This window comes from Geospiza fortis, unplaced genomic scaffold, assembly GCF_000277835.1.
Source record: "Geospiza fortis unplaced genomic scaffold, GeoFor_1.0 scaffold538, whole genome shotgun sequence".
Lineage (NCBI taxonomy): Eukaryota > Metazoa > Chordata > Aves > Passeriformes > Thraupidae > Geospiza > Geospiza fortis.
This window is the reverse complement of record NW_005054368.1, coordinates 3,080,336-3,096,727: the sequence shown is the minus strand read 5'-3', so window position 1 is coordinate 3,096,727 and position 16,392 is coordinate 3,080,336. Positions and strand designations below refer to the sequence as shown.

Genomic DNA, 16,392 nt, shown 5'->3' with positions numbered 1-16,392 from the left:
ATCATGCCTGGGCAGTGAGTGGCAGAGGGAAGGAAGCATCCACCCTGCTTTGTAAACAGCAGCTCCTCTAAAACGTCCTGGGAACATGGGAGTGTTTGTCACAAGGATATCAAAACAAAGCCAGTTGTTACTGAGCCTGTTATCTCTGTAACACCTCACCTGATCCCCAGAGGAAGCTGCTCATGACAGCGATAAGCCTGGGAAAGGAGGGTCTCACTGCAGGGGGACAGTCCAGGCTGGTTGTGCCCAGAGCAGAGGGAAAGGAGCCTCAAAGAACCTGCAGCATCTCATCCTTGAAAGGCCTCATGACTGAATGGGTGATGCTCCTTGCAGGGAAACCACCTTTAGCCATCCAAGGTGTGGCAAAAGCCACCTGAGCTGTGACCATGCTGTCCCAAGGACTCGAGAAGTGCCAGGGACTGTTGTGTTGCTGTATTTGGGGCTAATGGGGCAAAGACAGGAGCACTGCTGCAACTGGAGTCCCAGGTCTCGAGCAGAGTGGCAGAGCAGCCTCAGCCACCTCCTCTGTAACTGAATTTCAGGGGTTTATTAGTTTATGGATAGTCTTTTACCTCCAGACTTGTAACTGAGAGCTGCCCTTGACCCTCGCTGAATAAACCTTTATTTTACTGCAAAGGCCACCTGGAGCAGGGTAAGACCCATGTGTGGATGTTCCCTCCTCTGTCCCCAGCCTCCACCCCAAGGAGCCAGTCCCACTCCAGCTGGGTTTATTCTTTATTGGGCATTTGCCACGGAGCACCAGGGGGAGCTGGGCTGAGCTCAGCTCCACTGGGTGGTGACAGCGTGGGCTGTGGGTGGGTCTCCCCCACACTCAGTGTGTGTCAGGCAGCTCAGAGCAGCATTTTGGGTGCCAGAGCAGCCTCGGGGCCCGTTCCCAACCAAAACCTGCACAAAGGCTGCTGAACACTGACAGAGGCCCCTTGGCTCCTGCGGGACAGGCATGCGCTCCACCTTCTCTCTGGCTCCTCCATTCATGCCTGCTACACCTGTCCCTCAGGAAAGGCTTTCACCCCAAAATCGAGTCCCCAGACTCCTTGGTGGGAGTCAGTCTGTGCTGAGAATCAGCTTCACAGCAATGCCCAGGGCCAGCGCGGTGATGGCCGCGGCCACGGCCAGCCCACGGCGGAGCATCAGCTGCTTGGTGACCACCACAGGGGTGGCAGGAGAGGAGGTGGCCTCTGGCAGCTCCAGCTGGTACGTGGGGCCCTCTGTCCTGGTGATGCCCGTGAGCACAACGTCGCTCTGCGATTCCAATCCCGCTGCAAGGAGAACAGGGTTTGGGGGGGCCCTGAGGGCTTTCTCAGGAGGGTTTTGTCACAGGGCTGAAGGCATGTTAGGAGCAGTGATCTCAACCAGGTCCTGCCCCTGGAGGTGGGATCAGGTGAGGACTGCCCACAGGTTGTCCCTCTGTCACCCTCCTGAGCCCACGCTGGTAATTACTGCTCTCCCAGCAGCTGAGGGTGTCACCAGCATGACACTCTCCCATTTTATGGGCTCATTCCTGAACCTTTCAGGGCCCTTCCTGCACCAAACCCTCCCCTGCATGCAGCACCCAGCTCCTGCCATACCGACAGACCCCAGCACGGCCCTGGCAGGGAGGAAAGTGTGGGGCTGGGGGGCTGGTGCCATATCCAGGTCCTTGTAGGAGCCTTCAGGGCCCAGGCTCGGCAGCTCCTGTGGGGTCACTCCTGCGCGGCGCTGAGCCTGCCGAAGGAATGTGCTGGGGTTACTTGGGAATTCCCACCTGGCAAAGCTCTGCTGCCTCTCCTGGGGCCTCCCTGCAGATGTTGAGGCACCAGGTGATGCTCAGGGCTGAGGTAGCCCGGGTCATCCCATCTGCTCTGAGCTTTGTGTCCCCAAAAGAGGTGCAGGGGGAAACCTTGAGGCCACCGAGTGCTTGTGCAGGAGGAAGCTGAATTCAGGGATGTCATGGGAGTGCTGGTTTTTGCTCTGGAGCACTGGGCGTGAGATTGAGCCTGTCTCATCCCAGCAGGGCACTGAGGACCTTCCCAGTGCAGGGATGTGCTGTCAGGGCCTGGATTACCTTCTTGGCTGCCTTCTCCCAGTCCACACGGGAGATGTAGGTGAGGAAGCTGCTGCAGAGCATGAAGACACAGACGAGCATGCCGATCCACAGGCCTGCAGAGGGCACACAGCCTCAGCCAGAGCCAACCCAGCCTCCCAGGACAGCAGGTCCAGAAAGGGAATGTCACCCAGCTCAGTGGGGACACGGGGTGCTCATGGGTGCCTGCTTTGGGGTAAATTTTCCCAGTAAAAGCTCCCAGCAGCTGCAGGAGCCATCCCAGTCCAGCCCAGTGTGTGAGCAGGTCAGCAGAGGGACAGAGCCGGGCACGAGGGCTGTGGTGAGCCCCCAGTGGAGCTGCAGCTGCCCGTGGGGGGTTTGGGGGTGCAGTGCCCTGGGGTCAGTACCCATGACGCCGATCCTGGCCACGAAGAGCAGCACGGCTGCCAGGGGCATGCCCACACCGTAGTAAGTGACAGCATTGACGATGGCACCAAATTTCTGCTTCCCGATGCCTCTGAGCACCCCACTGCAGGCACCCTGCCAGGAGAGGGAGAGGGGCTGGGGCAGGGAGCAGCACCCTGGCCCAGCTCAAGAGATGACCCAGCTCCCTGCCTCTGCCCATTGTTTCTGTGTCCCTGCCCAGTCCTATGGGTCACCATCCTTTTAAGCATTCAGTGTTTCCCTAAGGGATGATCCCAGGAGTTCTGCAGGGTCCTGGTGCGGGCACTGGTGGATGGCCAAGAGATCCTCCCACACCAGCCTGAGGGACCCTCAACTGCCTGATCCATGACACTGCTGCTGAGCACCAAGGTTCCCCGTGGAAAACAGCAGCATTCCCTGGGACTTACAGTCATGGCTTCAAACAAGTGGAAGACAACGTAGACAGGCATGATCCACGCCACCAAGTCAATGATTTCCCTGGGGATGGAGGAAAACCGAGGATCACTTTTGGGAACTGACCTCCCCACACCGAGGCCAGGAGCTGGGGGCACTCACTTGTCTGTGGTGAAGATGTATCCCAGCACATTCCTTGTGGCAGCTAAAATGGACCCCACGATTACAGAGAACACCCCTGAAAACAGAGCACAGAGCTGAGCCCAGCCTGGCTGGAGAGCAGAGGGAGAAGAGGCAGGCAGAGGACTGCAAACACCCCCTGCTCCATGGGAAGGAGGCCAGGAAGAGGCTTTCCAGGCTGTTGTGGGCTGACCTGTGCAGACCAGGCTGGTGTGGGAGGATCTCTTGGCCATCTCGACGTTGCCGGCGCCCAGCGCGTTGCCCACCTGCACGCTGGCAGCTGTGCCCAGCCCCAGGGGGATCTGCAAGCACAGGGCTCACATGTGCCTAGCAATGGGGCTGGCACAGTGACAGGGGGATACCCACCCAGCAGAGAGCAGGATGGAGCTCAGGATTTGATTTAAAGCATCTCTGTAAGGAGGGAGAGGCAGGAGCAGGGAGAGATTTGAGTGCAGAGGGGAAGATGGGGCTTTGCTGGAGCAGATTTTTGCTGCGTGCCTCTCTGGGGACAGCCCCCACGGAGCCCTGGTGGGCAGTGATAACCCAGCCCTTACCATGAAAGCCACGACAGACACCTCATAGATGATGGACTGGGCAGAGAGCTCCACAACGCTCAGCAGGCCTGTGGGACAGGAGGGGTCAGTGCTGGCTGTGGCTGCTGCTCTGGGTCAAGCCTGGCTGTGTCCTGGCAGCTCCCTTCTCCACTGACCTATCAAGAAGCTCCCAATCTCGTAGGTCCACCACTCGATGCACATCATGAGCATGCTGGGGATGGCCAGGGAGGTGAAGCTGTCCCACTCCAGCAGGCACTCGCGGGACCAGCCTGTTGAGAGGAGAAATGACACCTGATGGGTGACCAGCCTGGCCAAGGGTTACATCCTGCACAGCACCCAGGGCAGCTGGAGGTGCCACTCCTGTTCTCAGAGCCTCCACAGGATCTCCAGCAGCTCAATGTCCACCTACAACCTCTCTGCTGCTGCCCCACGGGCCACAGAGCAGCACAAGCCTCAGCCCATCCTTCCTGGAGCTGTGTCCAAGGACAACCTCCTGCTTACGTCTGTGCTCATCCTGCTTTGGGGCTGAACCTTCCAAAGCCTCAGCAGAAAGTTTCATTTCTGCAGAATTAATGTTTAGTGCTGATCACAGAGCTCTGCCAGTGCTGGTGCATGACGAGTGCCACTGAAGCAGCACTGTGGGCTGGGGTTAATGTTTCACCATCAGGATGGGCAGAATTGCTCTTCTATCAAGAACACCTGATAGAAGTTTTATGGACACTTCTGGGTAAAGCAGGAAGCAGAGGGAGCAGGGGAGATGCCCTTACCTCCCCAGGTGTTCACGTGGAGCTTCCTGCCTATGATGTACAGGAACAAGAAAATGGCTTGTGAATACTGAGCGATGGTGTTGGCCCAGCCAGAGCCCCTGCAGAGGAAGTGAGAAAGGTCATTGGCATCCTGCTTATGCCTCCCTCAGGGTGGAAAGAGACATCCTGCTGTGCCCCTGGGAGCTCAGTGTTCCCTGGCCAGTGCCAGGTGCCCTGGTTTGCCCTCCAGGGCACACAGGTGCCACTCACATGACGCCCAGGTGGAACACGAAGAGGAGGACGTAGTTTGCAGCCACGTTGGTGAGGTTGCCGATGACCCCACTCAGCACCAAGGGCCACATGATCATCTGCAAAGAGGAGGAGATGAGGGGTCTTCCTAAAGGTTTTGGGAAGGAGGTGTGAAAGTCCTCAGCCCCACTCTCAGTGCCTTTCCCAGAAAAAAACCCCAAACTTCCAGTGATGTTGCCTGCTTGGAAAATGAGTGATGGAGGTAAATCCCTGGTGTGGGGAAGTATGAAGGGAGGTCGATGGATACAGCTGGCTGTGGAATGGGGTGATCTACAGGGTCAGAGCTGTTTTGGGGCACGTGGGCACCTTGTGAGCATGGAAACCCTGGATGCACTGTGGAAGGGAGCCCTGAGCCAGGGTGGGTGTGAGGACTTCGGGACCCACCTGGTTCTGCAGGTATCTTGTCTCCAGGTTATACACAAAAACCGCCTGCAAAGGAGATTTTGGATGAGATGAGGCAGTGCTGAGCTGCAGGATGGGGACAGCCTGTCAGGGTGCCCACTCTTACCAGGGTGCCCAGGGGCACTCACCGGCAGGGCAGGGAGAAATGCATTCACGTAGTGCTGGGTCATCCTGGGGGCACAGAGAGGGGCTCAGGGAGGGGCATGGCCATGGCCACCACCCTCCTCTCAGCCCCTGCACACCGGGGAGGGATGAGGGGACCACCCAACCTGGAGACATCGGGATCCTGCTGCATGAGCAGCATCAGCGGCTCCATGTTGATGAGGACGGCGCAGCAGGGGAAGCAGCAGAGGAGGATGATGATGGTGGCACGCTGCAGGATCACCCCCACACGCAGCAGGTTCTTGCTGCCATAGGTCTGCAGGGTGAGAGGGCAGCAGTGAAATCAGCTGGTGCTGGGGAAAAAGGGGCCCTGAAGGGGAAAAGGGGAAAAGAACTTGGAGCGGCCCTGACCACCCTGAAAATCTCCTGGGGAGGATTTGGAGCACAGATCTCCTCGTTATGGGATTGTTACCTGGGGAGAGGCTTCCCCAGCTCACAGGAGCAGCCAGGGCTCCGTGTGGTGCCTGGGCATCATCAGCTGATGCTGGAATCCCCCGTGTCCCCAGGACAAGCCAGCATGTCCTACCCACCTGTGATATCAAGGTGTCACACGCTGAAGTCAAACCGTAACCTACAGAGATGGCAGTGACATTTATAACCTGGGAGTCAAAAAAGCAAGGAGCGAAGGTGAGCAATTAAGACTTTCAGGTAGGGAGAGGGGCTGAAAGGAAAAGTGGGAGTGTAAAACCTCCTCTGTCCTTTTCCCCTGCCAAATCTCATCCCCGTGCCAGCAGGGAGGGAGCTGGTGGTGCCCCGGGAATGAATGCTTACAGCGATGGCCAGCGTGACAGAGGCCAGCTCAACCTTGCCCAGGTGGCCACAGAAGATGGAGCTGACAAGGTGGATCAGGAAGATCAGCAGCTGGATCAGGATCTGAGCACGGAGCAGAGCTGAAGGTTAGGGATGGAGGTGAGCAGGGGTGGCTGTGCTGGGGGGATTCTCTTACCAGCGGCCCCGCCAGCACCAGCAGCTGCCTCGCGTCCTCCCAGAAGTTTTCCGGGATCCAGCGGCGTTTCTTCTGGCAGCTCTCGGGTGCGAGGTCGCCCTGGCCAGCGGCCCTTCCCTCCCCGAAGCCATTCTCCTCGGGGAAGCTCTCCGGCTTCATGCTGCCCTGCCGGGGGAGTGCAGCGAGCCCCTTCCTCCGCGCTCTGTTAAACCGCGCCGGGCCGAGCAATGTGTAACCACGGCGGGCTGAACTTCAGCCGGGGCTGCCCAGGGGAAGGGTGGGCAGCGGGGCAGGGCAGGGCACGGGCGGCGGAGCCCGGCAGGGTCCGGGCAGGGCAAAGGAGCCCGGACACACCGTGCCAGGCTCCTGCTGCCTGTCCTGAGCCAGCGTTAGGGCTGAGCCATCCTAAACCCACCCCGTGAGCCCTCCTACCTGTCCTGCTTCACCCCAGTTCCCCCGGGCAGCGGCTGGGGGCTGCTCCTGCTCTGGCAGCGGCGGCGCGGGGCTGTGGGGTCTGAGGCTGGGCTGAGCTCTGCCGGCAGTGGCGGGGCTGTGTCTCACTCACTCCCATCACAGTGGCCAAGACAAGCCCCTTGGCTCCTGCTGTCCTGGCACAGCCCCGCCGTGTCGGGTTTCACTGGCACCGCTCCCCCCGGAGCCCGAATGGGGATGGGAGAAGCTGCCAGTGCAGCCCCCAGCTGCACGGAGTGGGCTGGGATAACTCGTGGGACGCAGTGAGACACCTCCCTGCTCTGCCCTCGCCACCATCCCAAACCTACCGGGGCTCTGAGCAGGGCAGGCTCTGCCCCGTCCTCCCGCTGGTGCTGGGGGTGGTGGCACGTTCAAACTTGGTGCCGCATTTTTTCGTTCACAGGCCAGCAGCACCAGGAGAGCTGTGGGGGGACAGGGAGGTGCCACACGCGTGTGTGAGGTATTGGCCTCCCAGGGCCCAGCAGCTGCCATGTCACAGTCACACAGGTGCAGGTGAGAGGCCAGGACAGGCCCGGAGGGACTCAGTGCTGGGCTGGCTGCATTGTGACATGGGGCAGCTCTTTGGTGGTTGAGCAACACAACCTCCCTCTTCCACAGTGCTCAACTGTCAGAACTCAGTGCATCCCTCTGGGTGTCCAGAGCTGCTGAGGACCCTGCCAGGGGGCTCAGAGACCCTGGCACACAGCCCAAAGCACCCAGGGATTTGATTATGACCCATGGAACAAGTTGCCAGCTTTGTATGAGGACCTGAAATTCACAGAGGTTTGAATAGTGTAATAATAAAATTATCACAGGGTGAAAATGTAGATTTTAGGATTTTTGGTATGGGGGTTATGGGGACAAGATGGAGGAACTTGGGCATGTCCAGTTCTTCTTCTTGGTCTCCATTTTCTGCAGTGATGTTGGCACTTTGGGATTGGTTTAGAATAGAAGTGCACTGTCTAACACAGGTGATAGGCATTGGGAATTAAGTGTAAATATGTTATACATAGTTTGTAGTATAAAAGGACAACACCGCCTCGGGGGCAGCAATTAACAACCAAAACCCGAGACTCAACAATGCTGACAACAACAAATCTTGCTTTTGTACCCAAGGGGAAGAGTGATAACACTGTGTCTGGAGCCAGCCCCAAACCTCAGGGCCAGGAGCAGACCCACAATCTTTCCTCTGAACAGCACAGTCCTGCCAATGACCAGGGTCACGCTCACACCATATTAAACAGCCCAACGTTTACTCAGAAAACTTTATTGTATCAAAATCCCACCTTACAAAAGTGCAAAGAAGAGTTGCTTTAGGCCCTGTGCCCGCCCTGCAGAGGGAGAGCAGGGTCAGGGCCAGCAGCCAGCACCCAGGAGCAGAGTCTGACATCTTCCAGCAAAATCCATTTTGTTCCACAGCTGCTGCAAGTGGCATTTGCCACCCCAAAATGCTGGGACAGGCTGGCGTGTGAGGAAATGTGCTGTGGGCAGCAGGAGCCTCTGCCATGAGCAAATGACACGGTCCAATGTCCCCAGAGAGCAGGACAGCAGCACCAGGACCCTGTCTCCTCTCATCCACCTCTGATGAGTGCCATCCCAGTGCAGAGCAGGAGAGGAACCAGCTCTCCAGCCTTTTTTCCCCACGTGCCACATCCTCACCCCCTTTAAGAACTCTGCGTGTGGGATCAAACGTTGTGAGCTAACCAGAAACCGTGCAAAGGGACTGTTTGTAAGGCACTGTGGGGGAATCCCTCCCCCTCCCCATCCTCTGGGACATTGCCCTGTGCCCTCCTGCTCCGTGCACAGCTCCTCAGTGTCCCTGGTTTATCCATTGCCAGTCAGGAGCTGGACCAGGACTCCCACCAGCAGCACAGCGATGGCAGCAGCAGCAGCCAGCCCTCGGCGGAGCATCACAGCCCTCCATGGCACAGGGGGAAGGGCAGGGACCACAGCAGGCTCCTCCTGAGTGCTGAGCTCCTGGCCAGGCTGCCTCTCCCCCATCACCATGCTCTCAGGTAGGACTGTGGTGTCCCCGGTGTCCGTGTCAAGGGAGGTGTAACCTGTGGGACAGACAGAGCTGCAGGGAGGCTGCACAAGCACCTGTGACAGTCCTCAGGGTCCCTTCCCAAGGCTTGGGGACACACAGCTGCAAGCTGTATCTTGTACCCCATTGCTCAGTGCAGGAGAAGTGCCACTGGCTCAGGGACAGCAGCAGGCACTGTGCTCTTTCCAGCCATTTGAGCCTCCAGGACAGACATGTTTGCCACAGTTGGGAAGGAAAGGAAAGGAAGGGGCTGGGTGGAGGATTTGGGCTCCCTGCCTGGTGTCAGGCCCGGCTGCATACCCACAGCAGATGTTTTGATAGCAGCTGTGCCATTGGAGTTCACATCTTCCACTTGTTCTTTCATTCCAGCTCGGACCTGAGCCTGAAAACACAGGGAAGAGCTGCTCTTCTCAGGACAAGGATGTCCTGCCCAGCCCAAAACACCCTCCACTCTCCCAAGACAAGCATTCTCAGCACCAAATTGCTCCTCTGCTACAGGAGAAGGACAGACCTCAGTTCACTTCTGCCACCTCCTAGGGGGCTGTAGTGTTGTACTGAAACAGGAATGAACTCAGCACCTTTCAAGAACTACCAGAGAAAAGCACAATTCTTACCTCCTCTGCAGCTTTCCTCCAATCCATGCGGATGACAAAAGCCAAGAAGGAAAGGGCTTGCACGGAGATGCAAATGATCATCCCAACCCACAGACCTGCAGCAGTGGGAAGTTACTTCAGGGAAAAGCTTGAGGAAAACCTGCCTTTGCCAGTCATTGTCAGAATGCCCAAGGACTTCAGCCCAAGAACTTCCAAGGAAACAGCTCCTGGGGAAGCTGGGAGTAAGCCTGGATTTACTGGGACCAACTCAGTGCCCACCCCATCCACAGCGATGTACAACCCAGCCCCGCTGACCCAACGAAGATCCAGGCACGAGTTCCAGGGCTGAGCCTTTGCTCAGCGCAGCTCAAACCACGCCAGCTGGAGGGCACACGTACCTAAGACCCCCATCCTGGCTGCAAACATCAGGGAGATGCCGATGGGGAAGCCCAGGGTGTAATACCCCACGGCGTTGGCCATGGCGCCCAGCTTCTGCCGGCCCGTGCCCCGCAGCACCCCGCCACACGTGGCCTGAGGAGAGGGACACACGGTCACTGCCAGGGGCCTCCAGGGCATGGCACAGCCCTGGGGACAGGGAAACACACAGCCCTGGGGACAGGGAAACACACAGCACTGCCCCACCAAGCCAAGAGGGAGCAAAGCTACATTCTGGAGCATGCGGTGTGGGGCTCGTCTCGCAGACACAGAGCAGATCCCAAAGAGCTCCCGAGGGTGCCTCCCCCAGGACATGACAGGAGGAATCAGGCCAGAATTACTGTCTGTTGAGTATCCCAGTGTGCTGGGAGAGCCTGGTATCTCTGGAGAGCCAGCTGCTCACTTGTGTCGCTTTGATAAACCAGTAAAAAGCTGGAGCTGTGGCCAGGGGAAAAGAGGAGGAAGCCACAGGCACAGAGGTGGTACAGGTAACACAAGCAGCTGCTTTGGCAGTTTCTCAGTTTGCTTCTCTGGATCATTTTAAGATGTCCAGAGTGGGCTTCAGGCAGATTTGCAGCCCAAGCTGCAGAGAGGAGTCACTCCACGAGCTGCAATACTCACTGCTGTGGCATCCAGCAAGTGGAACGGACCAAAGATGAGCATCACTCTGGACACCAAGGTGACAATCTCCCTGTTGGGAAGAGGGATGGATGGACTGATCAGGGGAAGCAGCACCACCTGGTCCCTGGTTCGCACATATCTTCCTCAATCAACCACAAAGGCTGATCCCAGTTTTCCGACCCCAGCCTGGTTCCATGGTAGTGTCCCAGTGTCAGAAGCAGCTGTGCTGCCCAGGGACGCTGGGAAATGGGGAGGAACCTTTGAGGAACCTTTGCCAGATAGGGGTTTATGAACTCTTATCTGTCAGCAGCTTCTGGGGTATAACTAACACCCTCCAAGAAGGCAATAATAAAAAGAAAGCTGTTAACCCACGTGTCATTGGTGAAGATGTATCCCACCACGTTCCTTAGGCTCCCCAGTAATGCTGCAACCACCACAGCGAAAACTCCTGAAAGAAAAAGGAACAGTCAAATTGCTTCAAGGGCAGCACATCCTGCTCCAGGCCCAGACCTCAGGGGTTGATGAGTCAGGATCTTGCCTTGCCCAAAGGGTCCAAACAAGTGGGACTGAGTTCCTATGGGAGGTCCCAAGCCTTGTGGGAGGGAAACTGAACCATTTGCTGGTAATTGCCCTTTATTCTGCTCTGCAGGACTGCACTGACCTGTGCACAGCAGTGCAGTGATGCAGGAGGTCTTGGCTTGCTCCACATTCCCTGCTCCCAGGGCATTCCCCACTCTGACACTCGCAGCCACGCTGATGCCCAGAGGCACCTGAGAAGCAGGAGACAGGAGGAGGTGAGTGACAGAGCCTGCAGGGACAGCAGAGCCTGCAGGGATTTTCCTCTTCCCCACTGGGGAGCTGGGGACAAACTGGGATTGCTGCAGTGAAGGGATTTTCCATCTGCAGCACACCCTGGATGTGCAGGCTAGGGAGGCATCACCTGCCTGGTACCAAGCCCTGCTTCCCAGCTCAGCTCTGATCCACAGATCTGATCCTGTTTTGGGATTCCTCCCAGGCTGTTTAGGGTCTCACAGCCCCAGCCCTTACCATGTACGCCACACAGGCGAGCTCGTAGATGACAGATTGTGCACCCAGCTCCACCACACTGATCAGCCCTGGAAAAGATGTGCCACCTCCTTCACTGGCTGAAAAGGAGGCACCTGTGCCCATGGGATGGATGGGAACAGACAGACCCAGCCCTGCAGGTGAGGAGGCTGCTGCTGGCAGGGCCAGGGTGGCTCTGGGGACACCCTCAAGCAGCAGCCACCAGGACCCAGAGGGAAAAGAGGATTTGGACTCACCAGCCAAGAAGCTCCCAATCTCAAAGGTCCACCACTCAATGCACATCATGACCATGCCAGGCACTGCCAGCCAGATGAAGGAGCCCCAGTCCACGAGGCACTCCCTGCTCCAGCCTGACAGGAGGAGGTGAAGCAGCATGAACATGTGCTATCCATGTGCTATCCCAAAGGGGAGCCACATGCCCTCTCTGAGGACAACCCCCCCTGCAGCTCACAGGACATCAGGACTGCTGCTGTGCCATTCCTGAGACAGGATATTTGACAAGAATCTGTTTGGAGCTACAGTAAAGGCCTTGAGGACATGGCTACAGCACCTTCCCACTGTGAGGGATGGCAATCCCTTTGTCACCTGCTGGTGACAATGTCAAAGACACTGCTATTCTGAAGGGTTAGGATAGAACAGTACCTCCCCAGGTCTTCACATGGATCTTCCTCCACCACATGTAAAGGACGAGGAGGATGGCCTGGGTGTACTGAGAAACCATGTTAGCCCAGGCAGAGCCCCTGGGGAGAGACAGGCAGGTTACAAGGGACCTCCTTGCCCACCTCCTCAGCCACAGCAGGACAGAGCCCAGGGCACCCACAGCAACCTTGCTGCAGATATGGCACAGACCCCTCCAGCCTCAGCTTTGCAGGCTGGGGGCTGGAGGGAGGGGGTGGCAGAACTGGGCACACAGGGAACCCCCTCATGCCCTGAGCAAAGCCCTGCACCCAGGGAGAGCCTGTGCCCAGCCCTGCTCACACTTACACCATGCCCAGCTTCAGAGCATAGAGGAGGAAGGCGTTCATGGCTGCATTGAGGATGTTGGCTGCAATCCCTGTCACCACCTGAGGCAGAATGATCTCCTGGAAGCCAAGGAGGAACTTTGGAGTTTGCTTCCCCAAAAGGCAGCCCAAGCCCCATCCAGTGAGCACAAGGGACCTCCAGCAAAGCCCAAGGGGAAAGCCAAGAAGGCAGCTCGTGTTCCAGGTGAGGCTGGGCTGTGTGACACATGCAGGAGGTGACAAGCAGAGCTCAGGAGCTGGTGCAACCCATAAAACACAGAGTTGGGAAGTAGGAAATGGAGCCAGCTAAGAACGGTTCCCGTGAGCTCATCTCACATTGCCCAGCCCAGCTCTCCCTGGAACACAGTGAACTGAGATCCCCAAGTTTATCCATGTTCTGGGAATACCTTCATTCCATGACCAGGAGCTGGCCAGTTATACAATACCTGACTCAGTAAATATCTTGTCAGCAGCTGGTACAGAAACGCCGCCTGCAAAATCAGGATTCAGTTCATCACCACACTGTGACCACTGCACACTGACACATCAACCCCCCTCCACCTTCCTCCAAACCCCCGTGCTCCAGCTGAAGCACTGCCAGCACCCACAACCACGAGAGACAAGAAGCACATCCCATTCCCATTGGGAAGACAGATCAGTCTCCAAATGGGAAATCTCCAATGCTTCCTCATCAGTGTGAGAAATCCTGGAAAGCTTGGAAGAGACTCTTATCTCACAGGGGTTCTGCTCCCTGCCTCAGAGGAGTCAGCTGTGAGTGTGGGGACAGCTCCAGCCTTTATCCTGGGGCTAAGACTGAGCCTGGAGGCCCTGGTTCCAATGTCCATCACAAGTTTTGTGGCCACAGCAAAAGGCATTGCACAGGAAGATGAGAGAGGCCCTGCTTGCTGCTCCTGTGCACATCCCGTAAGGCACAAGGGTTGTACAACCCTAAAGCTGCCCTGTGAGGCACACAGCAAAGGCCTTCCTCCTTTCCCTGGTGTTCCTAAGGCACTCAGAGCTTCTGACAGCTTTAGCAGAGACTTACAGGAAGAGCTGGAATAAAGATCATCACGTAGAGCTGAGTTAACCTGGAAAGAGAATTGTTTCCCCAGTTAATGATCCAGCAAAGCAAGAGCCAAGCCAAACAGTGCTGCACTCGAGCTCCAGAGAGCCTTGATTTCAACTCTCCATGGCAAATGCCTGATCCAGAAGGGCTGGATCTCACCCCTGACCTGGAGACCTCGGGGTCCTGTCGGATGAGCAGGAGGATCCTCTCGGTGTTGATGAAGAGGGCCCAGCAGGGGAAGCAGAAGAGCAGCAGGATGAGGATGCCCCGCTGCAGGATGGTGCCCACCTGCTTCAGGTTCTTGCTGCCGTAGGTCTGGGTCAGGAGAGAGCATCAAGGTGGGCATCACAGGGAGCCAAAGGGGCTGGGCAGCAACAGGACAGCTAAATGCCTTTCCCACACCTTGCAGCTGCAGATACCAGGCTGGCTGGGTGCAACTTGCAGATTGCAAACTCTTTGGCACCCAGGCATGACCCAGGGCTCCTTGGGGAAGAAGCAGGCTCCAGCCAGAGCGTTTCCAGCCCTGTTCTGTCTGGAAGCTGCCACTGCCCTGCCCTTTGTGCTCAGACCACACTGCACAGGAGGTGAGACAGCACCAGCAAACACTCCCAGGCCCAGGAAAGGGGGAGCTGCTACTGACCTGGGTCATCAGCGTGTCACATGCTGAGGCTAAGCCAGCACCGATGGAGATTCCTGTCACGTTGATAACCTGGAGGGGAGACAGGGCAAGCTGGCCCACAGCACTGCCTCCCTCCCAGCTGGGTGGGGAGACAGTTCTGCTGCAAGTTTCTGGGAAGTTTTCCAGTCCTTCTCTATTTCTCAGAATAACACAGTCTCGTTAACCAAAGGATCTTCTAGCAAGGGGTGAAGATCTAAAGCACCACAACAAACAGTGCTGCTCCTGGCTACATGCTCAGCTCTGCTGGGTTCAGGGAGCTGGCCAGAGGCTCTCAGGTGCTGGCCTTGCACTGGCACAGGCACTGACTGCTCAGTTCCCCTCTCCTGCCTGTGCTCAGGGCAAAGGAAAACCCAGGGCCCTCACATAAACATTCATACAGATCTGGGTTTTTCAGTTTTTCATTTTTGGTGACACATAATTCATGTCTTTTAAATCCAAGGGGAATTGGAGCAATACATACAGACACAGCCAGGGTCACAGCATCCAGCTCAGCTTTCCCCAGGTGGCCACAGAAGATGGAGCTGACCACGCTGATCAGGAACCCCAGCAGCTGGGCAAAGAACTAGGATGGGAGGACAAGGAGATGGTGAGATGAGGACCTGTTAGGGCTTGTGGAACACCACCCCTGCCCCAGGAGATGGACTGTGAACACTCAGGTTTCCTCGTGCTTCTGTCCATGCCTCGAGGCCAGGGCTCTGCTGAGGTCCTGGGAGCCCATCCCTGCTTGCCAACACTGCTGGGCAGGGAGGCAGCTCCAGGACTCGAGCAGGCTCTCAGTATCTTTGTCTTTCAAAGCCAACATCTACCTGCCCTGTGGTATTTTGGTGTTACACAGCCACTCTGCCAGATGACCCCATTTAAGAGAGGCTTAAGGGCTTCACTAGAAATCCTCTTTTCCAGGATAAAGGCTGCACAGAGAAGGGAAAATAAAACATCCCAGTGCTTTTCCACATTTGCGTGCATCTGTGGAAAACTATCCTCCAAAACCACAACATCCTCTCCTCCTGGAGGGACACCAAGGCCAGTCTGTGCGCTCCTTGCCAGCAGTGTGTAACAATGCTGCAGCAGAGATTGCACTCCAGACCTGATTTTCCCTTGGCAAGAGGATGTCTCCCTTGCAGGCATCCAGGGCACGGAGTCATGGCACAGCTTGAAACAGATGGCAGGAGTTAGGGACATTTATACCCACTGAGGGGTGGGCACAGCTGGAAACCATGCCCAGGAGCTGTTCACGCTCAGTTGGCAAGACAAGAGCCCAGAGCTGCTGCAAAGCCAGCTCTGAGGGGTCAGAGGAAGAGCAGAACAATCCCTGCTCCTCTGCAGACCTCCCCGTGCTGCCTGCAGATGCAGGCCCAGGCATGTTCGACCCTCTGCTCTGAGTAATCCCCGCAGGAGGGGTTTGGACCTCCAGCATCATCCCAGCACAGCGTTTATCATGGAATGATCATCAAGCAGCAGCTGTAGGTTTGGGTTGGAGGTGTCTGTGCACGTGGAGGAGCAGGCTGTGCTGCAGGTAGGATGGTTGAGGGGACTGAGAGGGCTTGATGTGCTCATCTACAGAAACTGAAACTAGTCCAGGCTTCTTCTGCTGACTGAACACAGCAGGTCAGGGATTTGATGTTAGGGATGGTGCCTCTGACGAGTTTAACAGTTGGTACTTATTTACCAGATATAGCAGAAGACTAAAAGCACAAACGTTCACACACGAGTGATCGGGACCAGGGCTGTGGTGCGTGGTTCCCCTTTGCAGAAGCCTCTGCAAAACGTGCTCAGCACTGTCTGTGCCAGCTTCCAAAGGGTCATTTCCCTCCAGAGGGTCCAGACAAATGGCAAACGGCAGCTCCACTCCAGGGAGGATTTCAGGACAGCGAGCATGGGGCACCCAGAGCCCGCTGGAAGGGCCAGATATGGAGCTGGCACTAAGCAAAGCGCCGCTTGTCACCCAAGGGGTGAGTGGCAGTGCCAGGGCTCCGGCCTGGTTTCACAGAGCAGTTTAACAGCTTAGTCCCCCTCCCCGAGCCCCCCAGTGCTGTTCCACGGCCGAGCTGCAGGGACCACGCTGGGCAGCAGCAAGAGCGCCTGGGGCAAAGAATAAAGATCCGGGCGCCAGCCAGGCTCGGAGAGTGGCCGAGGGACGGTGCCGTGGCCCCGGTCGCAGAGCCGTGTCCGGAGGCTGCAGACAGCCGAAACCCGGCGGGACGGGACCAGCAGGACCCGGAGTCTCCCTCCTGAGCATC

General features: G+C 57.1%; 2 protein-coding genes across 2 annotated transcripts in view; both read right to left on the bottom strand.

The window, feature by feature from the left end:
• Positions 1-1,065: 1,065 nt before the first annotated feature.
• Positions 1,066-6,345, bottom strand: LOC102036652 (multidrug and toxin extrusion protein 1-like). Its single transcript, XM_005424479.2, has 17 exons — positions 6,181-6,345; positions 6,006-6,107; positions 5,765-5,833; positions 5,342-5,490; positions 5,201-5,243; positions 5,055-5,099; positions 4,632-4,729; positions 4,383-4,480; positions 3,771-3,884; positions 3,616-3,683; positions 3,255-3,363; positions 3,044-3,119; positions 2,896-2,965; positions 2,452-2,584; positions 2,066-2,160; positions 1,590-1,725; positions 1,066-1,280 (listed from the first exon to the last, which is right to left on the bottom strand). Exons 1-17 carry the CDS (start codon positions 6,337-6,339, stop codon positions 1,066-1,068), a joined length of 1,779 nt encoding a protein of 592 aa, XP_005424536.1. The 5' UTR covers positions 6,340-6,345.
• A 1,557-nt stretch (positions 6,346-7,902) lies between these two features.
• Positions 7,903-16,392, bottom strand: part of SLC47A1 (solute carrier family 47 member 1) — an 11,221-nt gene continuing 2,731 nt past the window's right edge. The window contains 16 exon segments of the mRNA XM_014308386.2: positions 7,903-8,711; positions 8,996-9,077; positions 9,310-9,404; positions 9,687-9,819; positions 10,345-10,414; positions 10,717-10,792; positions 11,006-11,114; positions 11,392-11,459; positions 11,646-11,759; positions 12,052-12,149; positions 12,394-12,491; positions 12,857-12,901; positions 13,456-13,498; positions 13,643-13,791; positions 14,117-14,185; positions 14,616-14,754. Coding sequence (XP_014163861.1) covers positions 8,476-8,711; positions 8,996-9,077; positions 9,310-9,404; positions 9,687-9,819; positions 10,345-10,414; positions 10,717-10,792; positions 11,006-11,114; positions 11,392-11,459; positions 11,646-11,759; positions 12,052-12,149; positions 12,394-12,491; positions 12,857-12,901; positions 13,456-13,498; positions 13,643-13,791; positions 14,117-14,185; positions 14,616-14,754 — 1,624 coding nt within the window. The 3' untranslated portion in view covers positions 7,903-8,475.